Raw genomic sequence first — 22,942 nt, 5'->3', positions numbered from 1 at the left:
TGGTGAGGGAGCCGAGTCAGCCGCTCTCGTCAAAATGCAACACTATCCTGTACATTTTTTTTTTTTTTTTTTTGCCCCCCTTTTTGCCAACAACAGTGCAATCGGTCACGACTCTCGATGTCACCTCGCCTAATTGATGACTTGTTTATTGACACTTTTATGACGGAGAATACACAGTATATCTGACTTTTTCCTTGTTTTTTTTTATTTTTTTTTATTTACTATTTCTTTATCAATCAAATCAGCAAAGTGAGAAAAATAAATGGGGTGGTGGTGGTGGTGGTGGGAGGGTGGGGGCACTGTGCTCAACATGTTTTCACCAAGTTTTAATAGTGTCAGCCAGCAAAAAAAAAAAAATCTGAATAGATCTTACTCCTATGCAAAAACTTGGGAGTACAGCATTGTGTTGACCCTCTTATCAGCCAACACGTTAAGCAACACCATGCCCATACACAACAAATAATGCCTTTAAATTAAATCAGATCGATGATGACGACGACGATGATGCTGATTACGTACTACAATGTGCTTTCTGTAGCTGTACAATTTAGTGAAGATAGATCCGGCTGCGTGCACATTTTTATGAGCAGCATTGCATTTACATGCATTGTTACGTGTGATGTTAAACTGGGATTGAGTGTTAAAAGCATGCATCCAGAACAGAGTCTGCCTGCCACGTAATTTCTACAATAAATTCTACTGACATCATATTAAAACCACTCCCTTCTGTGATAAATAACCAAGTGCTGAATCTTGACCAACATACTATCAGTACTGGTACATTCAAATACAAACCAGACATTTGCGTGAGCATGCCAATTTGTACATCTGCAGAACAGTGCAAAACACAAAATTCATTCCTGAGACTAGTCAGCAATTAGTCCCTTCATAACCTTTTGATTTTAACCACTTGAAGTGTCACATTTGGCTATCCTTACCATTCAGTGGACAATATTCTCCCACAACAGGAAAAATGTGTGATATATCTACAGCAAGATGTATTGTGATTAATCAATATCAGCAACACAACACACATGGACACACAACATGTGCTCATTTGGTCAAGAAAAAAAAAAAAAAAAAAAAATATGGCATTCAGTGGGATTTTTAGCTGCACATAATTTAAATGCTTGGTTCTGAAAACAACCTGACACAAGAATACTACAGTGCTAATAGAAATTTAAGAGCTCTTTATACAGATTTGTACAACATGACGAACCTTTTCAGACATGTTAATTCCCTCTGTCAAAGGCTGTCACGGAGCAGTAAAGATGAGGTCCTTTGCTTGAATGCTTTTGAAATAAAAGTCAAGTGCAAAATAAAAGGCTTTTGATTTTATAAATGTTTTTTTTGTTGTTGTTGTTGTTGTTGTTTTTAACTGCCGAGCGCCCGATTAAACAGAGCGCGTCTCCACTTCGATCTTCTCCTCCGAATGCGACGGTTCGGCCTCCTGGTGGCTGATGTTGGGCCGGACCGTCACCAGAGGGCCGCCGCCGTAGATGGAGTGGAGGAAGTTCCACGTCTCTTCGGAGATCTGACCCGAGTCCGCTCCTGCAGGGTCCAGCACACAGTTAGATACTAATATTAGCAAAAGTAAACATAACTGCAGTCCTGGGTGACTTGTTTTTCATTTCACTTCACCAGTTTCTCGTTTACTTATTTCACAATCTTGAAACAAACAAAAAAATCAGACATAAATTTTTCTACAGCAATAAAGCAGAGAAAAAGTATTGCCATACATCAAGAAGATAATAATAATAGCCGTACCTTGTTTGAGTGTTAAATGACCGTTCTTGTTTACTGTTATCTTGGAATTATCAATGGGTCCCGGTGGATCTTTAAAAAAATAAAAAAAAAAAAATAAAGAAAATTAGCACTCCAATTATTGACAACAATATGCACGCCTAATTTTTCAGAGACGAATTCTCAATCCTGACTGTTTCAAAGAGCAATGATGTTAAAATGTTAAATGTTTTTGTCACACTATCAAAAGCAATTTCTCCTCCCTGTTTGCTACAGAGCGAACACAAATATTAGAGGAGCAGAAGTCAGAGGGAAGAAAAAAAAAAAAACACGTTTGCAGAAGTACCAGATGCAAGCTGTTATAAATAGATATGACAATACAAAGCAAGGGAAGAAACAAAACCAAAAAAAAAGAACAAGTGGAATAATAATGAAATCTATTTTGACGCTTCATTTTGTTGTGGCAGGATAGAAACCCGACTCAAAGGACCAAAGCAAATTCTTTGAAGTTAAAATCAAAAGAAGAAACGGGAACTCCACGGTTTCTTTTGAACATAAGCTGCTTCTGGTAAAAACAGTATTTGGATCGCCTATAGAAAAACAATGTATTTAAAATGTTTTCTAAATATGTAAAAAGAAAAAGACAGGCTCTTTGCTTTAAAAGACAAAAACGTGTATCAAATGAAATCAGTAGCTTTTCCACGATAAATCGTATATATCTGGTGAAAACTGTCCCGTGGGAAACGTTTATCCTTTTAATCAGGCATTTAAACAGAACTGGGGTTAGAAAGGCAAGAATTCTGTCCAATTACCATTGTCTTTTCCTTTGACAAAGCCCTCCCACTCACGAAACCACTGCATGCTGATGCAGTATATGACCACCGGAGACTCCTCCTCCTGGAACGCCTTGTTCAGCTACAGGAGAGGGAGCAGAGGAAGTGGGGGAGGAGTGAGTGGTGGTGGAGACGTGAGGGAGGAGGAAGGGAAGCAAAGGGATGGGGAGGAGGGAGAGGAGCGGGAGGAGGCAGGGGGAGAGAAGGGGGAAAAAAAAATTAAGTGAGGATGAAAGGATGGAGAGGAGAGGAGATGGAAAATGTAATCAATTCTCTCGTAGTTTTTTTTTTCCAATTAGAAGACAGTCTTAACACCACACTGCACCAATTTCATTTTTCTTGGAAATGACACAATCCCTGTTCCTCTTGTCTTCTTATTAAATTACTGGAGCTTTTTCTTTTCACACACACACACACACACACACACACACACACACACACACACACACACACACACACACACACACACACACACACACACACACACACACACACACACACATTTATCTCCCCTCTAAGCAGCCATTGTGTGACTGGGCACACTGAGCAGGCAATAACAGCTGCATCTGTCCCAATGCATTAATGATAAGGCTTTCATCAGGCTCACACCTCTCATCATCTCCTGCCGGGGTGAAGAGCACCAGCACATGCAGCCTATCAACTGGTTAAATAGACTGGCGAATAGGCCCTCTACACACCCAGCGAGTCCTGTCTACACACACAATGCACGAATCAATCACACCGGGTTTGACTATAGCTGCTTGGAGAGTCACTATGGAGGGGGAAAAAAAATAAATATGCTTACCCTGACAAACATGTCCAGCTCGGACTTGCGCCGCTTCTCTAGTTTTTCTATCTCAATCTGGCACGTGTGGCAGACGTACAGGTGGTTCACAGCCGGTCCCCCTCCGTACCTGCAGGGAACCACATGGTCCACGTAAAAACACACACGATGACATTAAAATCCACAAAAGGACATCGTAACGGCAAATGTTCAATCTGAAAATGTCCAAAAAAAAACCCCGCCTCCAGCCGGACCAGGTGGACCGTACGTACCTGCTGTACAGGTGATCCCACACGTTCTGCGGCAGCATCACGACCAGGTCATCGATGGACGTCGCTTTGTTGGGTGGCACGCCTGATGATGAAACACCCAATGAGACGTTCGCAGTGTAACATTTCAGAGATAATGGATGTCTACAGAGAGATCATATCTTTACACGCCGGTACAGATCAATTGTAGAAACATTATCACTGCTGGTTTGTTCAAAAGGACAAAAAAAAAGAAAGCATAAATCTGTCAAACCTACGGCTCAAATCGTGTCACCTCGAGTAGTTATAGATATTATTTCTTTCCCTTTTTGTCTCCAGAAAAAAGGTTTTGTATGTGAAATATTTTGGATACTTCAACTTATTCCGGCATCCAAAAAAAAAAACAATCAAATGAATTCATTCACCCATATTCATATGTCAGTTTACTGATGACGGTTAGTACAACAAGTCATGTGAAAACCTGCTGCTTGATATCTTTCCTCTTTTTAGAAAACTCCACCCAAAACATAAATAATCCAGAGGATCTAATCAAAGTCACAACACAAGATCAAGAGTTTTGTAATCTTGATGGATACTAAAGACTGAAAGTCAGGATATTGTGACATCTACATCCTTTTTTATTTTTTTATTTTAATGTCGTCTGTTTTGGATCCCCGTACTTCATGTAAGTTTAATACTAAATTCCCGGAGGAGTAACCAATGCACAAAATCAGTAAAGCACTCGGGGCATTGTGGAAGATAAGAATAATCCTTCCATGTTAATGAAACAGAACATTTTAAAAACAGCAAAATGATAAAAGCCGCAGAGTTCCCAGAATCTAAACAACCCCCTCTCCTAAATCTTTCACAATGCCTTTATCGATTTATAAGGAAACATGATTAAGAAGCAGAAGTGATAACACTGAAGGCTGCATTAGGACCCAGCAGAAACCGCAGAACATAGCAAAACGTGCAGAAAAGCAGTGACACGTTACTTCAGCGGAAAGGACCAGATGAGATGATGAACTGTATAATTAAAAGTGACACATAAACACTAAATTAATCTATAATTATACTCATCTGTATTTGTCGAGCAGAGTAGTGGCTCCTTAAATTCTTTATCCCCCTTTCTTTTATAGAATTTAAATGCACAATTCAAAGTAAAAAAAAAAAAATGACTGTTAGTTTCCACTTGAAAACCTTGTGCGCAACCAGCATTATGCTGCTGCTTATTGGAAAGAGCTCTCCGGGTGAAATGCGCTGCCAGAGCCCCTAATAAAGGCTTAGCGTGCCTAAATATACACTTGTGATGGCACACTTGAACGGGAACGGGAAAATAAGCTGCGATCCTTTCGGCTTTGCACGGAAAAAATACGACAACTGGACGCACTGCTGCCACAAAGCAATCATGGTTTCACTACACTGATATTATCTCCACTTATGTACCTGACCAGCTGGTTATTATGTGCCAGTGGCTGCAGAGACGGAGGAAACCACCTGTAGGTGCTTATCTACATTATGAAACACATTCTCTGCAGTCTCACAGTATTATTAGATATTTTAGTTTTTCCACTTCTTCATTTTTAGTTCCATGATTTCCACTGAGGCCTGACAAGAAAAGAGCTCCATTCACACGAACCCCTTTTGGGATCTCCCCCTCTTCTCAGCCAAAAGGAGACCGAACAATCATCTCCACAAAGAAAAGTAAAACCCCCCCTTTTGAAGTTGGCTACGCTGTGAAGGGAATTCTGTGCCGTCTTTGTCAAAATCCAAAATCCACATGAAGGACGAAAGCGGACGCCGCGTTTGAGAGAGGACATTTAGCAGAACCACGAACTTTCTAATTGTTTGGACACGGGTCACCGAAGAGGACAATCTGACCCCGGAGTGGTTCAAGTGAGAAAATGTACCTCCATGCAAACACAGGAAGTCGTCGTTGGAGATGGGCCCCGGCTCAGCGAAGGTCTTGAACTTATTAAGCCACTGGCGGGAGATGTAGAACTGCAGAAGGCTGGGCTCCATCATGTTGAACAGGCCCGACACCCTCCGGCGTTCTTTCAGCGCATCCTCGTTGCTCTTCCTGCGACGGACACATCAATCACAATTACAACAGAGAAATACAAAAGTAAGAAGTAAGTAAGTAAGCTAGACATATGGCTCTAAAATAATATCACGATATATAGCTGGCTATTTTCTGCGATAGCAATTTTCTTGACAAAATGCCGAAAAAAATATTTCATTATTAACTTAAAAAACTTGCAATTTGGAAAAAAAAAAAAAAAAAAAAAAAATGTGACATATGAATGAGTGATATAATGCTTTCAAATATTCACCATGAACAATAATGATACGGCACACCCCTGATATTAAAGCAGCACAGTGCAGTCTGGACTTACTTATAGAAGAGCACATAGGCTTCAGCGTTCTGGACACAGGACTCTGACACCTCGGTCACACTTTGGTCATCAAATTCATACCACAGATTGTTCACATCGTTCCTGCAGTAAGCTATGTAGTGGCCACCTGGGACGACACGGAGGAATGTGTTAGAGCGACATTCACAAATCTAAGCGAGTACGTGTGAATTCTTATTTCCAGGCAAATGAATGCGGGACGCTCGGATGGGCCAACTGACGGCAGCTGCCGCGGTCTCATGCGGGGCGGGCAGGGGAAAGGAAAGGAGGGGAGAGGGGAGTGAATGTGCCCACTCACTGCTGGCAGTGCCGTGGTGACAGATGACTGACAGCAGGTCGTAGTTGGTGGTCTGGGCGGAGCTGTCTTTGGCCAGGAAAGGCTGCAGGTCCAGGCTCTCGAGGGGGAAAGAGACGTGGGTGCTGATCTTGGTCGAGAACATCAGCTCGTGTCTGAAGCGCTTCAAGTGAATACACAGGATCTGGGGCAGGGGAACACAACATTTTAGCATCTTTGAAGACATTATGGATAAAGATTTGAGTTTCTTCATGACAGAAATTACTGGAATTGTCTTCATACCTCTGGCAAACTTTGCATTTTGCAAAACTTGACTCCGTTTCGTAATCTAAGAGGAGAAGATGAGGGAGATTAGCAATCATTACAGCTCCAGTCATTTTGTTTTCTGTTTTTAAATGTGAAACAAATTATTATGGAGTTTTCGGCATTTAAAATGACTCACTTCTTGCATTTTTCACAGCTGTACATGTTGTCTCCTAGAAAACAACAAACACACAGTGATTGAGACATCAATCTGAATGTTTGTGTTACTAAAACATATTTTCCCACCCACTTCCTTACCCTTTAGTTCATCTCTGGCAAAGAAAGCTGCAAGACAGTCTTGTAGCGTCACCACTGGACCCCAGAACCAGCTGAGGAAGAAAGAAACAAGAGAGGGGAATTTTACTCACAAAGAGCAAAGTAAGACACCGACTGATGCTCGATGTAAACGAATATGTTATCTAGTCACCTCTTGATGTACTCCATGACAAACGCTATCCACCCTTGTGGTGCATAAGCTTCCCCGCAGGAGCCTGCTTTTACCAGAGACGTCTGGTGGGTGGAGGAGTGGAGCTTGGCCAGGTCCTCCTTCCCCGGGATAGGCAGAGAGATATCCTGGAAGTTCTCCAGGGTCACAGACACCTGACGGATCGCGCACACAAAGTCAAAGCTTCATCAGTGGTCACATATCCACATTTCTTTATGTAGTTTTGTCAAGAAGCGTTGCTTTGTGGCAGAATATTAACCTGACGGCACATATAACTATATGCGGGAAGACCGTAGATCAGCCGCACTTGAGTTTGATAATTCTTTACGTCGGTGTCTCCGCCCCCTTTCCGCTCCGTAGCCAAGATGGCGACCGTTTAGGGTGTAAAGTGTCCAGTGTTTCACACTTCTTTTTTGGGCCATTTAGAGCGCATCATCCTGGTACTTGTAGTGCACTGCATGTTTCTGTACTGTGTGAATACACTTATACACTCAAAAATAGCGAGCGTTTGTACCAAGCGGCACCCAGCAGTGACGTCGCCCGTCGGTTTGAGAACAGCCGTTATGAAGCCTCGAGTTTGGATTTTGCCCGTCGCCATCTTGCTAGTTTCCGAGCGGTTTGTAGCCGGTAGTGACCATATTTGGACGAGCTGAGGGAGGAGCGAGCGGTGGATCTGACTGGAAACCCGGCGACACCACATCCCGCCCACCAATAGCCGTAACCTGACTGCACCACAGGCCTGTCAATCAAACATACACGCCCCCAAAAACACAGCTTTCCGAGGCTATTTTTCTAATGAATGACGGGATTATTTTTAGATGGACGGCCAGAAAACTAAAAAGAATTCAAATTAGAACTTAAAATTTTATGAGAAGTTGAATGGGAGTCTATGGAGCGAGAGGCTTTATGGAGCCGACCTCTAGTGGCACTCGGTGGTATCGCAGCTTAAGGCACTTCCGCATCTGCCTAATTTTTCAGACCCGAAAGCAACATCCACTTTTTTTTTTTTTTTTTCGAGTCAATGGCTCGTACACAAGTTTGCCCTTTGGAACACAGAAAATGTTGCGTAATCTCGAGACAAAAAACTGTGAACACCACTAACCCGATCGCAGGTGAGGCACTGAACTGAGCTGACGATGGTTCCATCGAACACGTCCGAGATGACACTGCGATATTTCTTCTGACGCTTGTTCTTTGGTGGGGAGAATGTGGTCACTGCTGCGGGAAGACAAGAGACCCAGAAATATGAGAATAGTGATTTACAGTACAGTATGTCTCACACAGAGTCAGCAAAGATAGACGGGGATCTCGTTACCTTGCTAACCTCCTCGCATTTTAAGCTTTTGATCTAGATACGACAGCCTCCGATTACGCATCTGAAACCACCTCCTCGTCTCTGACAACACAAAGCGTACCGTACCTTTCTTGTGTGCAGGGTTCAGGCTGGGCCAACCGGACGCAGCTTTGGGCGGGCTGCTGGACATTTTGGGAACGTGTCCATCCATGGGGACGGGACTCTGCGGTCTTGTGGTGTTGGACATTTGGATATCTGGAAAGCAATCTGGTGGAGAGAGGAAGAAGAAATCAAGTAAATTGAAAGTAAAAAAAAAAAAAAGAAATCGACAGCAGATAACGACAGCCAACACGTCTCTTCTTCTTCATGTTTACCGGATGTTCGGCCTTGAACCTTGATGGCTCCCTGGCTGCTGATGATGGGCGTGGTCTCAGCGGCGGTGTCGACGTCTTTGTCGATGTCCGCTCCAGTGCTTCCACCCATAACGCCGTTAACCCCGGAGCGGTACAGGTCATTAATCATGTTTTTCTCCTTCTGCCACTCCCTGTTGGCCTGGATCTCATCTTGCTCGGGAATCAGCATCTCCGCCTCATTGGTGACGTCCATCAACACGTTGTTCCCACCCTGCAGGTCGTTGTCGGCCCTCTCGCTGCTCCCGCACGACTCGCACGACTGGAAGTCGTCTGACTGGCTGCGGTTGTCCTCCTCGGGGCCGTCGTCCACCGTGATGCTGGACTGGTCGTAGGGCTCGGGCAGCGTCTCCTTCAGCTCCTCGTGAAGCTGATCCATCAAGCAGCGCAGAAACTCCTGGGAGTCCTGGAGTGTCGAGAGGGGATAAACACGCAGAATGTTTGACGAGGAAGCCAATTATTTTCAGCTGGTAAAATCGGAGAGGTTTTTGCAGTTATTTTGGTCACTGCGAAAAATAGCTAATTCCCTCTCCCCGAATAGAGCATTCAAATAGAACTTTGCACTAATTCTCCCGAAATATAATTGAGTTTGACAGACACAGTAAAGACTTCCCAAAGCCAATTTCTTTCCCAAATTATATACAACAACCACTTCACCTCCTTGTTTATCCCAATTCTGGTCCGCAGAACCCAAAACCAAATGCTCATGAATGTCTAATCAAACTTAATGAACCTCAGACATTCAATCTCCCGCTTCAAGCCAAATGAGCTCTCTCCTCCCAAGAGCTGGAATGTTAACTTCATTCACAGCAACGATAAATCCAAGGCTGCACAGCTCAGCGTGGCGTGACAAATGAATATTCCTCAGCTAACTCTGCTGAACAAACACTGGCAAGCCGAGAGGAAACGGGCCCTTTTATCAGTTCACCATTCAGGCTCATGAATCCATTATTTACACACACTGACTAAAGACAAGAAGTGCTTCAACTTAGCGTCTTTTGAAATTCCTTTCTGTTTGTAAAGCATAAAATTTTGCTTTCAAGCACCACCTGGAATCAAATCAGGCCTTGAGGCCTAATGTGTGGAGTTGTGTGCGTGAAAGTAAGAAGGTCCGACTCAGCAACTGAAAGGCAGAAGATTCAGTTTATCTGACTGAGTGATCTGAGCTGGAGCGCATGTAATTTCTGTGGAGGAATGAGTGATATGGAGTGGAATAAGAGCGACTATAAACGACTTAATAGTCTGGGGGGCAGACCAGTAATGACTCGGCACAAATTTCAAAACTCAAAAAGACGAAAAGTTTAACGATTATCTGGTGCTGTTACTGTATTATAAAAAACAAGAGAAAAATAATGTATGACTCACACATTGGAACACCAAAAATATCACAACAAACATGATTCACGTTTACTCATTTCTGGGGGGGGGGTGAAAATCCACTGTTGAATGTGCCTTTGTATGAAGAAAATCTGCACATTGCACTTTTATTTCATCATCTGGGACGACCCACCTGCTGAGAATATCCTCTGAACATGGGGTTTATGGATTTTATCCCCTGGAACAAGTTGGTCGGGACCACGTAGGAGGGTCTAAAGTGTGAGAAAACACAGACCGGTTTTTAAAAAAAAAGGACTCACACGGTACATAATAATAATATAATAATAAAGTCATATGCAATGCAGTGGCTGCTAGAAAAGTGGTTTTCTGATTGGTAAATGTCACTCGGATCGTTTAAGGATCGTATATAAGACAGGAATGACAGTGATCATTGAACTCAGACACTGTAGCTTGTGGTTACGTGTTATATGTCCTCTCCAGTCAAAGAGAAGTGACAGACACCTGTTCTTGTGCCACAGGTCAGACACGAGCTTCTGGTAGCTTTTGCAGAGAGCCGGCTTCTTGTCCGTCCTCACCAGGCCTCCACATTCGAGAAAGAACTGCGTCAAAGGCGGGCTGCGGTGGGAAGAATAGGATGAATATAACATACTGTACGTAGGCACAAACAAGCTTTTACTGAACGCCCCCCCCCCAACAAGAGAGTCACTGTTTGATTCCCATCACCAAAAAGATCGGAATGCAGTGTCCAATTCACAACAACCGAATATAATCAGAAATAACTAAAAGAGGGGAAACAAATTTAAGTGGTACAAATACAAGATTGGGTTCAAGTTATTATAATCTATTATGTTTGCAACTGGCCCGTTATTGATACCGTAATATCCGCAAATAATTTGAGGTTTTTGCAATTAGATTCACAGAGGTCACACGAAACAAAAAAGTCCTAATAGGACAGGAGGTCTGGAGAAGTTCTACATAATGTCTCCTTCTGTCTGTATTTGTTATTCATTTAATTTTATTATATTCACGTTTCCCTTCGTAGCGAGATTATCAGAAATTCCCAGAGGTACCGTCTCATGCGAGAGAACTCCTCACGCAGCTTTAGAGTCGAAGGACATTAGCTGAAACAGCTGAAGGGATTTCATGTGATGGATACAGAACAGACAGTGATTTGCAAGAAAAGAGACAAACTGCAGAATGAATAAGGCATGGAGTGTTCCCGTAAAGAAGTCCTTTCATACTGAATAATGACCCGGCAGTGACTGAGAGATGCAGCGCTCCTACAAACAGACATCAAAGGAAAGTTTCAGAAAAGGTCCCTCCTTCTGCAGCTGCGTGACTCGGTTCCTCCTATTTTTGGAATGTGATTTAGATTGCAAATTTTGACCCACATCCCCCCCCCCCCCACATTTTAACTTGGATCCAGACGAGGCATCATTCGTTTGATTTAGTTAAATTTGCCAGCCCGTGGCGAGATGGTCTCTGAAAGGAGGAAAGGCTTTTGCAGCGCTTTGTTGTTTAAAATAAAAGAAGAAGAATAAAGCAGCCTCAAGCTCTGCTGCAGAGCTCTAATTTAAGTGATCCCACCAACAGTTCAAACACAGACAATGAATCAGACTTGATCGTGCACGTCAATAAACAATAAACGAATGTGGCAGGCTGGAAGACAAACAGCAAAGAGAGACGTAAAAAAGACACGACGGGGGAAGGAAAAGAAGAAAGGAGAAGCAACAGAGGAGCCGGAGAAAGAGTTGGTGTTCATTTGTAACAGAAGACCCTACAGGGAACTACAAAAGGCCATTTTTGCCCTCCCGAATGGTGCACTGCAGCAATTTTCCCTCAGCCGTCACTCTGCCAAATGAGCACAGCCGTGGTCGTTTCTCACAGTCAACAAGAAGCAGGCAGGCCGGCAGGCCGGGGGTAAAACAACAAATGGCTACTGGAAAGAAGCGTGTTAACACAGTGGGCAAGGAGCAAGAAAAAGGAAAAAAAAAAAAAAAAAAGAGTACATGAGGAAAAGTCAAGAGAGGTGATGGGGTGGGAGGAGAGGGAGGGGAGGACAGGTACGATGGAGGGACAGAAGGCAGGTGAACGGAGGTCTCACCAGTTGGACAGGGCCTGGAGGGCAGCGTTCATGTAGCAGGTGTTGCCTATGTTCTTCAGGCCTGTCAGGCCTGACGGAGACAGAGCACACCAGGGAAATTAAAAATTCGACCCTCTCACCGAATGCTTGTAAATTTTGATGGCAGGCAGGAAGTGTCCACGTTCCATTTCTAAGAGTAATACTGTACAGCAGCTGTAGGCTACTTGTTGGCGACTTTCGGTGGCAGACGAACGCATGAGCGACTCTCTCAGCTACAATGAAACGGATGCACAGGAAGTGTGTAAATAAATAGCAGTCACTGGACGTAACCGCAGTTCTACGAGTGCGTTGGTGTTTGGTTTCGTTCGGGGGGGGAAGAGAAAACGCAGGTGATGATTCTAAAGCAAGTTTCCAGACCGAAAACACTTTTAACTACCTTCATGAGCTGCGATTCACAGCAACTGCTGCAAACTCCGATAACTTTTGGAGCCGTTTTTAGCCCACCGGCACCACGCACCTTCACCTCGCGCAGCGTTTATCGCCTCACGTCCCACCGCTCCCGGAGAAGCCCGTCCTCACCATCCGAACACCTGTGATCTTAAGCGATCAGCCTGTCCAAGGAGGACATCGGTGCTCCAAAGCCTACTCGCTCTACCGCCTGATCACACGATCTGTATTTGTGACAAAAATAGCCCTCCGGTGACGGGTGCCAATGAGTCGCACCACATGAGCTTTAACAACATATGGTGGAGCTCGCGAGCGTCTCGCAGCACCGAGTGGAAAAAAGTATTTGCATCGGTGGCCGGAGCGTGACTGCGAGGCTCAACCCGCCGAGCTACACTCCCCCCCCCACCCCGCCTAACGTCCTGCTTAGGAGGTCGCGTGTTGTTGTTGTCGTCGTCGATTGTCTGCAAATGTTGCGTCTAGTCTTTTCTCATCTGCAGCTGCATACGACATGAAACCGTTTGTAATTCACGGCTGCGGGTGAATCTAGTTTGTTTCAGATGGTCGCCGCGCCGCATTCAAGAACAACTTTTAACAGAAGCCTTGGTGTTCATCGGCCCCGGTTCTTCGACGACGGCTCTCCGTGTGTCTTTCAACAGCTTCTCTTACCGCGGGAAATCTACCGCTATTTTTTTTTTAATTCCAATCATAACTTTCGCTTTGAACTAAACCTGCCGCTGATTACAGCGCGCCTCGGTTTGAGCTGTTCATTTTTTATTTTGTCAAAACTTGAATTAAATAAGGTGATAAAATGTAATTACATTTTTGTCACCTCACTGACTTGAAGAGTAGATGATTTTAATTATTAAAATTATGAGACTGGAAGGAAAAATGTGTCCCCCGCGGCAGTATTTCAACCGCTGATTAGAAGATTTTGTGAAATATAAAGCGCTTCATTTACAATATTTAGATTGCGGCCCGACCAATTTATCTGTTGGCTGATTTTATTGTCCGATATTGGCCTATCACAGATATATCAGCACGCCATACATGTAGTCCGTTATGAAAACTTCTTTTACAGAGCACAAAGCAGAAACAGATGATTCGGGAGAATTAGAAATCGTTTTATTCGTATTTTTCTTAAATGAATAGTTCTTTATAGATATAATTGAAACTAAAGTTTGGAATTTAACAGATTTATTTTTCTAATATCAGCATCAGCCTTAAAAATCGAGAATTGTTCAGGCTCTTTTTTAGACGTTAATTTTCATTTTATTTATTTGAATTTGTCGCCCTAACGGTTGAATTTTGCGGGAACAAGCAGAAATGCGTTTTCAACACTAAAAACATTTTCTCTGTTGACAGATTACGTTTGATTGCCTGCGAGAGGATAACATAAAATCTGATCAGTCAGATGTCGAATTTTTCTCGATATAATGGCTAAAGTATATGGCAATATTAAAAATGTAATCATAACTTATGCACTAATTCTTTGTGTCATTCACGTTGTGAGTTAAACACTTGGTCTGTGTGAGCTCACCTCTGGCTCGCAGCTCGTCCTCCTCCTCCGTCTCCATGTCCAGGTCCTCACAGCCTCCATTAGAGGGCACTCTCAGAGAGGTTGGGCTCCCAGGGGCCCTGCTGTTCTCCTGGAACAATGGCACAGCACACAAAAGACCTCATCATAAAAACCTTATCCTGACTGCCGCTGACAATAAACAGGCGGAGACGTGTCATTAATCCATACGGCAGGAGGAGAGCACACATTTAAGCAAGATAAAAGAGCGTGAGATTACGCAGAAAGCAAACGATGTCAACAAAGTTCCTCTCAAAAAACCTCTTTTCTGACTCCAGAAACAAACAAAGTGTAGCAGGGAGCTGCGAGATAGATCAGAGGGGAGCCTGGCTCTCACCTGACCGGCCTTCTGCGGCGAGGGGAGGGGTTTGATGTTGGCGTGGGGCGAGTGAGGACCGAGTTTACGCTCCAGGAAAACTTCCTTGCCGCAGGCGTAGCACCACACTCGAAGCGTGGTCAGGTTCACGGTCAGGTTGTGGCTTGTCTCCTGCGCACGAGACAAGAAAACCCCCCCCCAAAAAACCTTCAGACTGTGCAAAACAAATCGAAACAAGAAAACTCTTCACATTTGTCCGAGAACAGCTGACGGAGCATGTTTTGTTTTTATTTTTTTGTTTTTTTATAGTCTTTGACACAATCTAACAATTAACAGCTTATCAAATGAGTCCGGCTGCTCTTACGTAACAGAACAAGGTGCGTCCGCTGACGGGCACGAGTCGATGGAAAACAGATTAAACTGTCCCGCTCACAGGCAAACTGAACTCAATGCTTTCCCACAAGTTGAATGTGGGTGAGCCAAAATTAGACTTTCTGATGGCACCTCTTTCTGTGCCGCTAATGACGTCCTACTTCTATTGCTTCCTGTATATCGCTGAAAAAAAAATCTAAATGTATGTTTGTATTCAATGTGTATCTTTAGAAAAACCACTCAATTTAAACCATGCGACAAACTAAAACGTCTAGTTTTAAATCTAGATTTTATATTGACAAGTACATACCTTAAAATTGATTTTAAAAAGAGGAAAGCTGCAGCACACCACGATAACAAATTTTTTTTTAGCTATATTATCCAACAAGCTGACTCCAGGAAGTAACAGCCTACACTACTACTTTTTTTTTTCTTTTACAATTTTGTGCAGGTCTTATTTGACATCAATTTGCCATCTACAATCTCAAACATTTTGATTGTTAATTGTATTAATGCTACAATTAAAAATCATTCTAACAATAAAGTGCTCTGATGAATAATAATGTAGTCTAGAATAGGTCAGGAAATGTAAAAAGGAAAAAAAAAAACATTTATAGTTTCAAATTTTTCATCTATAACTTAAAGACAAAGAAAAGCAAAAAAAAATGGAAAACTAGAAATAAACTAATTTTCGAAACAACGACTGATCAATAAATAAACTAACGGCTTCCACTCAAGTGAAGCCAACTCGTACACTTTTACTTTGAGATTGATTTTTTTTTTTGGGGGGGTTTAAAGTAGTTTCTTGAGAGGCTGAAATTCAACACGGCCACATGCTCCAGCTTAATGGGAGTAAAAATCAACCTCTCTAAAATATCTGTAAACAAACAACATACAGATACACTCTGATCCGACTTATGTGCAGATTTTAAAACGGCCTCACAGAAAGCACATTGAGACGATGCTGCATGTCTCATGTTGCAGGGTGGAGCTGCAGGGTGGCGCTGCAGGGGGACACGCCGGCGCTGCTGCTGTGGAAAACATGGCCGAGTTCTGCTGACCCACTGCTGCTCTGACGAACACCTGCAGCCCGGCAGGTTGAAACGAGACCAAAGCTGAGCAGCAGCCAAACCGACAGACTCTGTATTATTCATCAGGGATTCCATTAGAGCCCGTCCACAGCGGGGCGGAGGTGACACAGCAGACTGAGCACGGCCCCGAAACTCCTCCCCACCCCCGTTTAAATCATTTATGAGGGAAAATATACCGCGTGGGGCGTAAATACCGGGCTGAATTTACAGGACGTTTAGACCAGCCTACATCACGTTTTGTATTTCAATGAACCGTTTTAGCCTCGTATTCGAGTGAAAAACAATATCTGGCTTCAGCACACATTCGCAGCCAGAATAATTCACAGGAAAAGGAAATCACGCGGTAAAAAAAACAACTTCGTGGTGATGTCAATAACTCGTTGATCTTATTCACAAATAAAATGGCCAAACGGCCTCTAACACCTGCTTCGGTGTGCGATTTTTTTTTTTTTTAGAAGCGGGTTTTGTGTGTGAAATAAAAAACACACAGTTGTCGAGTCTCCTTTCCAGCCCTCTGACTTCAGTCTCTCGGTGATCGATCAGTGGATTTGGAGAATTTCACAAACCCAAGAAAAAAAACCCTGCTATTTTAACAGTACTAGTATTTTAAAAGCCACTGCAGGGCTTAAATCCTTTATCGGCAACATGCAGAAGGATTTCCACATTTGCTTTAGAAGTCCTTTTTGGTGCATGATAATGTTTAAAACACAAATGGGTGCAAATATTAATTACGTGTCCCATTTGTCCCTCCAGAAGTAGAGCTTCAATTTCTGAGATTAGCTGATTTAGCTGTAAAATTTTGAGCTCAATTCTCTGAAACAGCCACTCGCATTTACACCCGGCATAGTCTGACTGGCAGAGGAGCTTCGTTTCTCCGTCTGCAAACTGATCCGACAGAGAGTCAAGAGATTAAAATGTTGCCCTTCCCTTCAGGGCTTTCAGAGCACTAATTAAGCATGGTCTCAGTTCTTACAAGATTTAAAAGATGACTGCCGCTGAAAATACACAAAAGGCGGCTGGCGGGCTGCACAGACAGACGTCCCAGATAGGGAATGCCGATCAATTCGTGAGTGGCGTCATTTAAAAAAAAAAAATTAAAAAAAAATTTAATTTAAAAAAAAAAAAAATCAACCATCGAATATTACATTTCTTTAGCAGCGCGCTCTGTATCCGATATCCATCTCACATTTGGGCGGAGAGCTCCACGAGGTGAGCACACCAACAGGCCCGTCGCAGACCGAGGTTGGAGCATCTATGTAGAAACTAAATGGCAAGTTTCTCCTTTCTATCCTCCCTCGCTCCTTCTAACCGTGCAGGAGGAAAAAGCCTTAGTCAACAATGAGAGCAGCAGAGGATGAGTAAGCTGCAGAGCAACCAGGAGGGATGGATACTGTAACCATGGAACTGACAGAACTAGTGAATCTCCCCCGTTTCCCAGAGGAATGGCAATTAATAATGGATGATCCACTGCTGAAACCGAAGTGAAATGTGGAGATGTCGGCGCGCGGAATGGGCCTGCTGCTTTTTAACAGTGCGTGCGCTTCAAAAGCTGAAAAGGCGCACGTGCAGGCACTTTGATCGCGGAGACAACATAAATAAAAATCAGCGCTGGAGGTCGTTTTATTGCGAATCACGACTCCCGGGATGTGGTACTCATGTCCTGGGATGCCATCTGTGTTTTGCTCTTGGTTGCATCCGTTTTCAATTCAGCATCACAGTCAAGGATCCCACCCTCTTTTTTTTTTTTTTCCTCTACTCAGTAATGATCATTTCCCGGAGTGAAAGTCATCGTGGAGGCTCCGAGGCTCTCTCACCTGCGAGTGGACAGTGCTGTGGTCAGTGTGAGATTCTCCACAGCCCACATATGCACAGCCATTCTGCAGAGACAAGCAAACAAGAGGATGCAGACACCAGGGTGTTAGAAAAACAAAAGTGTTAGGAGGTAGTATTTCATAGTCAGAACAACTTTTTTTTTTTTTTTTTTTGCTGCCACGTGTCGTCTTACCTCCAAACACGCCCACAAATTTGGTCCTCCGACTTTACAGTCTTGGCACTGGCCCTAGGAAAACCGAAAGATACTCACATTAAAATTACCTTTCAAATATGAAAATTAGCACACCAAAAAAAGAAATTAGGCTTTGAATTCAGACTCGGAGAAGTTATATTACAAAAGCTATCAAAAATAATCATTAAAAGTGTTAAGTTAGGAACAAGAGAGTGGACAAGGTGTTGAAGGAGGGTCACTCACGTGTGATTTCTGAATCAGCTCCTCCTTGGTGATCTCCCCCACACAGTCCAGGTGGGGGCAGTCACAGCTGGACGCCGGCGGCATTGCTCACACCTCCTGGTCTGAGGATGTGAAAGACAAAGGAGAGAGAGAAAAAAAAAAAAAAAAGAATATTCAATTCACAAACCTGCAGTTCAAGTCAGTCGAGTTTGTAGTTATGAAACAAGGCAGGACTTCTTGTATTTAAAGAATGTTTTCATCCCTGCATCAGAATAACAGGAGATAACATCAATCAACAGCACTTAGAGCAAGTAACCCGAGTCACCACCCCCGCAACACACACGTTTTCTATGACCGTCACCATTAACGACAAGGCAGAGAAATGCAGCAACACAGACTGTTTCATTTATGGACAAGTTCATTCAAATCTTCTGCAAGATTGAAAAAAAAAAAAAAAAAAATAAAAGATGTAAAAGGTGGTCTCGGGTCAGGTGCATCGCTGACAGACGCATTAAAATCGACGAGTACTTCTTTGGAAGTGGTGAACAATGAGAGGCCTTTAAAATGCCCGCTAGCACTAGTGCTCATGTTGTGCATGTAAAGTTAAAAATCAAGGGTGTGCCCTTGATTCAGAAACCACGATAAGCTCTAAACCGGGTTCTGCAAACCCAAGAAACACAACCTGCGTTGCCCCAACAGCAGCTGTGAAACTGCAGTATGTAAATACTCAAAGCTTGCGATCACTGTCAGCGATGTGTGGCTCCTTCTCCTCACGGTAGTCGTTTCTAGTGAAGCTAAATATTAGCAAAATCAATTATGTATTGACAGTAAAGACGGTGAAATGGAAGCGAAAGTCACACCAGTAATGCGGAGCATAGATTTTATGGTCGGGCTCCGTTTCCATTACCGGTGGTCAAATGGAAAACCCAAATCCAGCTGAGTGGTAAATGAATCCAGGAAGCCAGACATCAAACAGGTTCGTCCTCTATCGCAGTCGGTCAGTGAAGACAAGCGGCGGAAAGAAAACTCAAACCCATGATAATGTACTAATTAGCGCCGGCCAGTCGTAGCCTACTTTCTGCTCCGTGTACTGGTTGTATAGAATATTATGACGTTTCCGGAGAGCCCGTTCTAATCCGCATACCGTCTGTGATAGCTTTTTAAATCCCAGCTGCGAACACTGGTCCTCGTTGGGATGGTCAAGAAGGTTTTCGTCCTGTTGCGTCAGTTCTCAACAGGCTGTAAATATTGATCGTTCACTAGAAGTAATTAAAGCCCCCATAATATACTGATTGGTGTAGTTAAACCAGCCAGCGCCAGTGTGTTTCACCTGGCAATAATTCTTCTGAATGAGGAAAAAAAAAAAAAAAAAACCTTGGAGACCTTCTGCAAGGACAGAGGACATGGGTTACTTGGGGTCCTGTCTATTAAGGGTCCTGTGCTGGAAGACACCGTTGCATCATAAAACAAACAAGCAACAGAGTCTGCGCACGAATCGCATTTCTCTTAAGTGACCAAATTCTAACCAGCACTGCTTGGTCGATTGGCTTTAAGATGCATCCTCTCAGAGGACATCTGTTATATTAATACACTTGTTGAGTATCGGGATATTATATTTTGTGATACTTTATCGATTCTCAAAAACACTGTTTTTTTAGGATCAATAGTTTCCATGCAAAGATTGGTGGTACACGGTGGTTTATTTTGTGAGGCGTTTTATTTAAGAGTTTGTAATATCCCGTCATTTTTGACTTCCTCCACTATAATGTAATATTGTAAACCGAGACAGGAAGCACTGTGAGGACGCACCGCTAATGTTTATGCCAATGGCAGTTTTTGTAAAATTGGATTGAAAAAATTCCAATCTTTTTTTTTTAAATCGCAATATTTCTCCATGCTTACAGTGATGCATTATACTGTACGCGCATCATGCTGCCAGATTCATGCTGATAAACAGCGCTTGTGGCACGATGAGAAGAAAGGCCAGCTCAGGGCTCTCTACTGGGAGTTAAACCACACTAACAATAGTTCGTTAAACCGAAGATACACAGAGCTTTGACTTGTCAACAAGCACGTAAGACACCTAACAAGAGCAAATGTACGAGTACAAACACACACAAATAACAACACGTAACTGGACCAGCAGCTTTTAGTGGTTCCTGGATCCAGACTTGCACTTGGGCCCCCCATGAGCTCTCTCAGTGGCAGCTTCAAAACTTTGGAACAGCTTCCACTTTCAAAATGAGGTCATCAGCTGCTTTATCAGTGCTCAGATCTTGATTAAAAATTATATATTTATTTTCCTTCGCATTTCCAATTTAGGCCAAATTTAATTTGAACTCTTTATTTCAAGTATTATGTAGCGCTCATGTTTATCATTGTGTGCTGCTCTTGAATTTGATTTAAATTTTCCTTTACTGCTTATTTTGTCTTTAATGCCTTAATTGTTTCAAGTCTTTGCACCATGTTGTGCAGCACTTTGGCCAACTCTTGATGTATTTAAATGTGCTATATGAAAAAAACTGACTTTACTTGACCATAAGTGCTGCTTGTTTGTAGCTACAAGGCACTAATATTGCTTTTTGCATGTAAAGAGGAGGGTGCATGTTGCATCCTAACAACAGATCAATTGGAAGATAAGCATTTAGAGCAGAAGGAGCAGGAGTTAAGTTCATGTTCAGTCTTGTTCCAAGTCAATGTGCCCGTTCCTGTAACTCATCGATATTATTTCTGAATCCTTTTAATAACCAGCTGTGATCTACGGGCCGCTTTACACCGAGTTGACTTATTTTTCATTAAAAAAAAAATATTAACTTGAAAGAAACTGCCAACTCCGTTTATCTCACGAGCCTCGTGTAATTGCTCTGCACCTCGGAGGCATCCGTTTCAAAGGGTCAAGTGCCATAAACAAGAGGCTCAAACAGTAAACAGTCACTATTACAGCTTGTAGTAAAGACTCTTGGAAAATCTGATTAGCCGGTGGTTGTTTTTTTTTTTTTTTTTGCCGTCAAGCCTCCAGCGATTACGCGAGGCTGACAATACAAAGACTATCCATGCTTCACCATCGCAAAAACCTTCCTCACCCCCACTCGCCGTCTTCCCAGGCGACTGAATAAGACCCCCGGGGATATTAAACGGTGCACAAAGGGACGGTCCAGTCAGGGTGGGGCGGCGACCCGAACCAGGCAGTTCAAACGAGACCTTACGGGAGCGACTCCTCGATTATCCTGACTGAACTCAAGATGTTAAAACAGGACATACCTTTTATACTATAACACCGCAAGAATATCACATATATCCAGAACCAGTTTAGTAAAACACACTTTCCACGCGAGAGTGGAAATGTTCACGTGAACCAGCAGTAGGAAAGGCACATTTTTGACGCCAAAAAACAACAATTATGTTTTTGTTTTTTTTTTTGGGGGGGGGGGGGGCAACGCTTTCAACTAAATGGCCAATTTACTTTGTTGTAGATGAAGAACTGGCACCAGGCTCCGGCCTGGTCCACTGCTCCTAAAAAAATAAATAATAATAATTAAAAAAAATGAGCTGTCAAAACCAGGCGAGGCGTTGACAGCGTCACAGGCTCACTTAGCAGCCTGTTAGCATTTAGCCTTTCCGGCGAATTATTGATCATTTTAATTCATTTTTTTTGCTGCTTTGAAAAAAAGAGTCGCCGTAAACACTCGCGGTAGCCCGCAGACAAACCGCGGACGTGTTTGGACACGCAAAAACAACGCTGGCGTGAAACGGGTTTGATTACCGATAACCATCTCGCTGGTGAGATGCTAACTGGCGTTAGCCAGCTACCGTCGCTGACCCGCCGACGATCCCGCGGTGACTAACGCCGGAGACAGCGGCCGCTTACCTTGCCGGATAATAAGAAACGCCGCTTCTGGGGGTGGGGGGGTAAGCTCCAAATGATGCTCTGTGTCTGAGACACAGATTCAGTCGGTATTTAGCGGCATATTTCAGAGGCCAATCCTTCACATTAACGATAACCGTTCCCGTCGCTCAGCGTGGTTGCTAACGTTACAGCTGGCTCCGCCCCTTTTCCGGTTAAGACAAAAAACAACATTTAAACCCTCCTCATCCTGCTGCACATCACGTTTTTATTTTATTTTTACACCATTTTATTCTTTAACATCGCTATATCTGTATCTGTGAGCCCAGTTTTAGAAAATATTTTACATTCTGTCTTACAAATGTGTCTCTGATGTGTTAAATGACAAAACGAGCGTAACAGATGTTCTGCAATAATAATAATAATAATAATAATAATATGACACGTGAAATAGTCTAATAGCATATGTAAGGTGTTTACAGTGCACTTGGATTTTGCTGATTAAGGATGAATGGGCTGAAATAAGTGAAGGGGGTCAGCTGATGACAATTAGACAATATACAGCAAACCCATCCCAAGCGCCATCTAGCGTGTTTTGTAAAACTGACAGTAAAGAAAAAAAAAAAAAAACCTTCTCCAGAAAACAAACTTAATGATCCAACGGCGTCTATTTATCATAAAAATGTATTTTATGAATTTGAAGATTTTAGTTTTCAGTCGTAGAATTTATTTATTATTCATTAATAAATCTTGGCCTGCTTGTTTTGAAGTTGGCAGCAAGGATAGGACAGTAAAATAAAACAGAAGGTAAGATGATGGTGTGTTAAAGTCAGAATTTTGTAATAATTTGAATAATTATGAGATGATAATAAGTCAAAGTAA

At 43.0% G+C, this 22,942-nt stretch overlaps 1 protein-coding gene across 1 annotated transcript; it reads right to left on the bottom strand.

Annotated features, from left to right (window-relative positions):
* Window positions 1-7: 7 nt before the first annotated feature.
* On the bottom strand, window positions 8-22,261 carry usp33 (ubiquitin specific peptidase 33). The gene is made up of 24 exons (XM_069692544.1): window positions 22,085-22,261; window positions 18,238-18,338; window positions 17,995-18,048; window positions 17,804-17,866; window positions 14,548-14,697; window positions 14,175-14,283; window positions 12,212-12,281; window positions 10,609-10,722; window positions 10,280-10,358; window positions 8,734-9,175; window positions 8,486-8,626; window positions 8,168-8,283; window positions 7,048-7,220; window positions 6,879-6,949; window positions 6,760-6,793; window positions 6,600-6,645; window positions 6,321-6,501; window positions 6,005-6,131; window positions 5,519-5,688; window positions 3,633-3,714; window positions 3,382-3,490; window positions 2,556-2,658; window positions 1,768-1,836; window positions 8-1,551 (listed from the first exon to the last, which is right to left on the bottom strand). The coding sequence occupies exons 2-24, from the start codon at window positions 18,319-18,321 to the stop codon at window positions 1,394-1,396; spliced, it is 2,745 nt and encodes a 914-aa protein (XP_069548645.1). The 5' UTR covers window positions 18,322-18,338; window positions 22,085-22,261; the 3' UTR covers window positions 8-1,393.
* Window positions 22,262-22,942: the final 681 nt, after the last annotated feature.

Source organism: Brachyistius frenatus, unplaced genomic scaffold (assembly GCF_029030835.1).
Source record: "Brachyistius frenatus isolate BFR_SWC_R1_liver_20210118 unplaced genomic scaffold, ASM2903083v1 Contig_12, whole genome shotgun sequence".
Lineage (NCBI taxonomy): Eukaryota > Metazoa > Chordata > Actinopteri > Embiotocidae > Brachyistius > Brachyistius frenatus.
The sequence above is the reverse complement of the archived record's forward strand: the minus strand, read 5'-3'. Positions and strand labels throughout refer to the sequence as shown.

What these genes read in the sequence shown, in the direction of transcription:
- usp33 (XM_069692544.1), bottom strand. Translation starts at nt 18,321, where the DNA reads ATGCCGCCGGCGTCCAGCTGTGACTGCCCCCACCTGGACTGTGTGGGG. An exon ending in AGCTGTGAAAAATGCAAGAA is followed by an intron (nt 6,646 to 6,759) that starts GTGAGTCATTTT and finishes TTCTCCTCTTAG; the next exon opens with ATTACGAAACGGAGTCAAGT. An exon ending in TGTCAAAGGAAAAGACAATG is followed by an intron (nt 1,837 to 2,555) that starts GTAATTGGACAG and finishes ATTTTTTTAAAG; the next exon opens with ATCCACCGGGACCCATTGAT.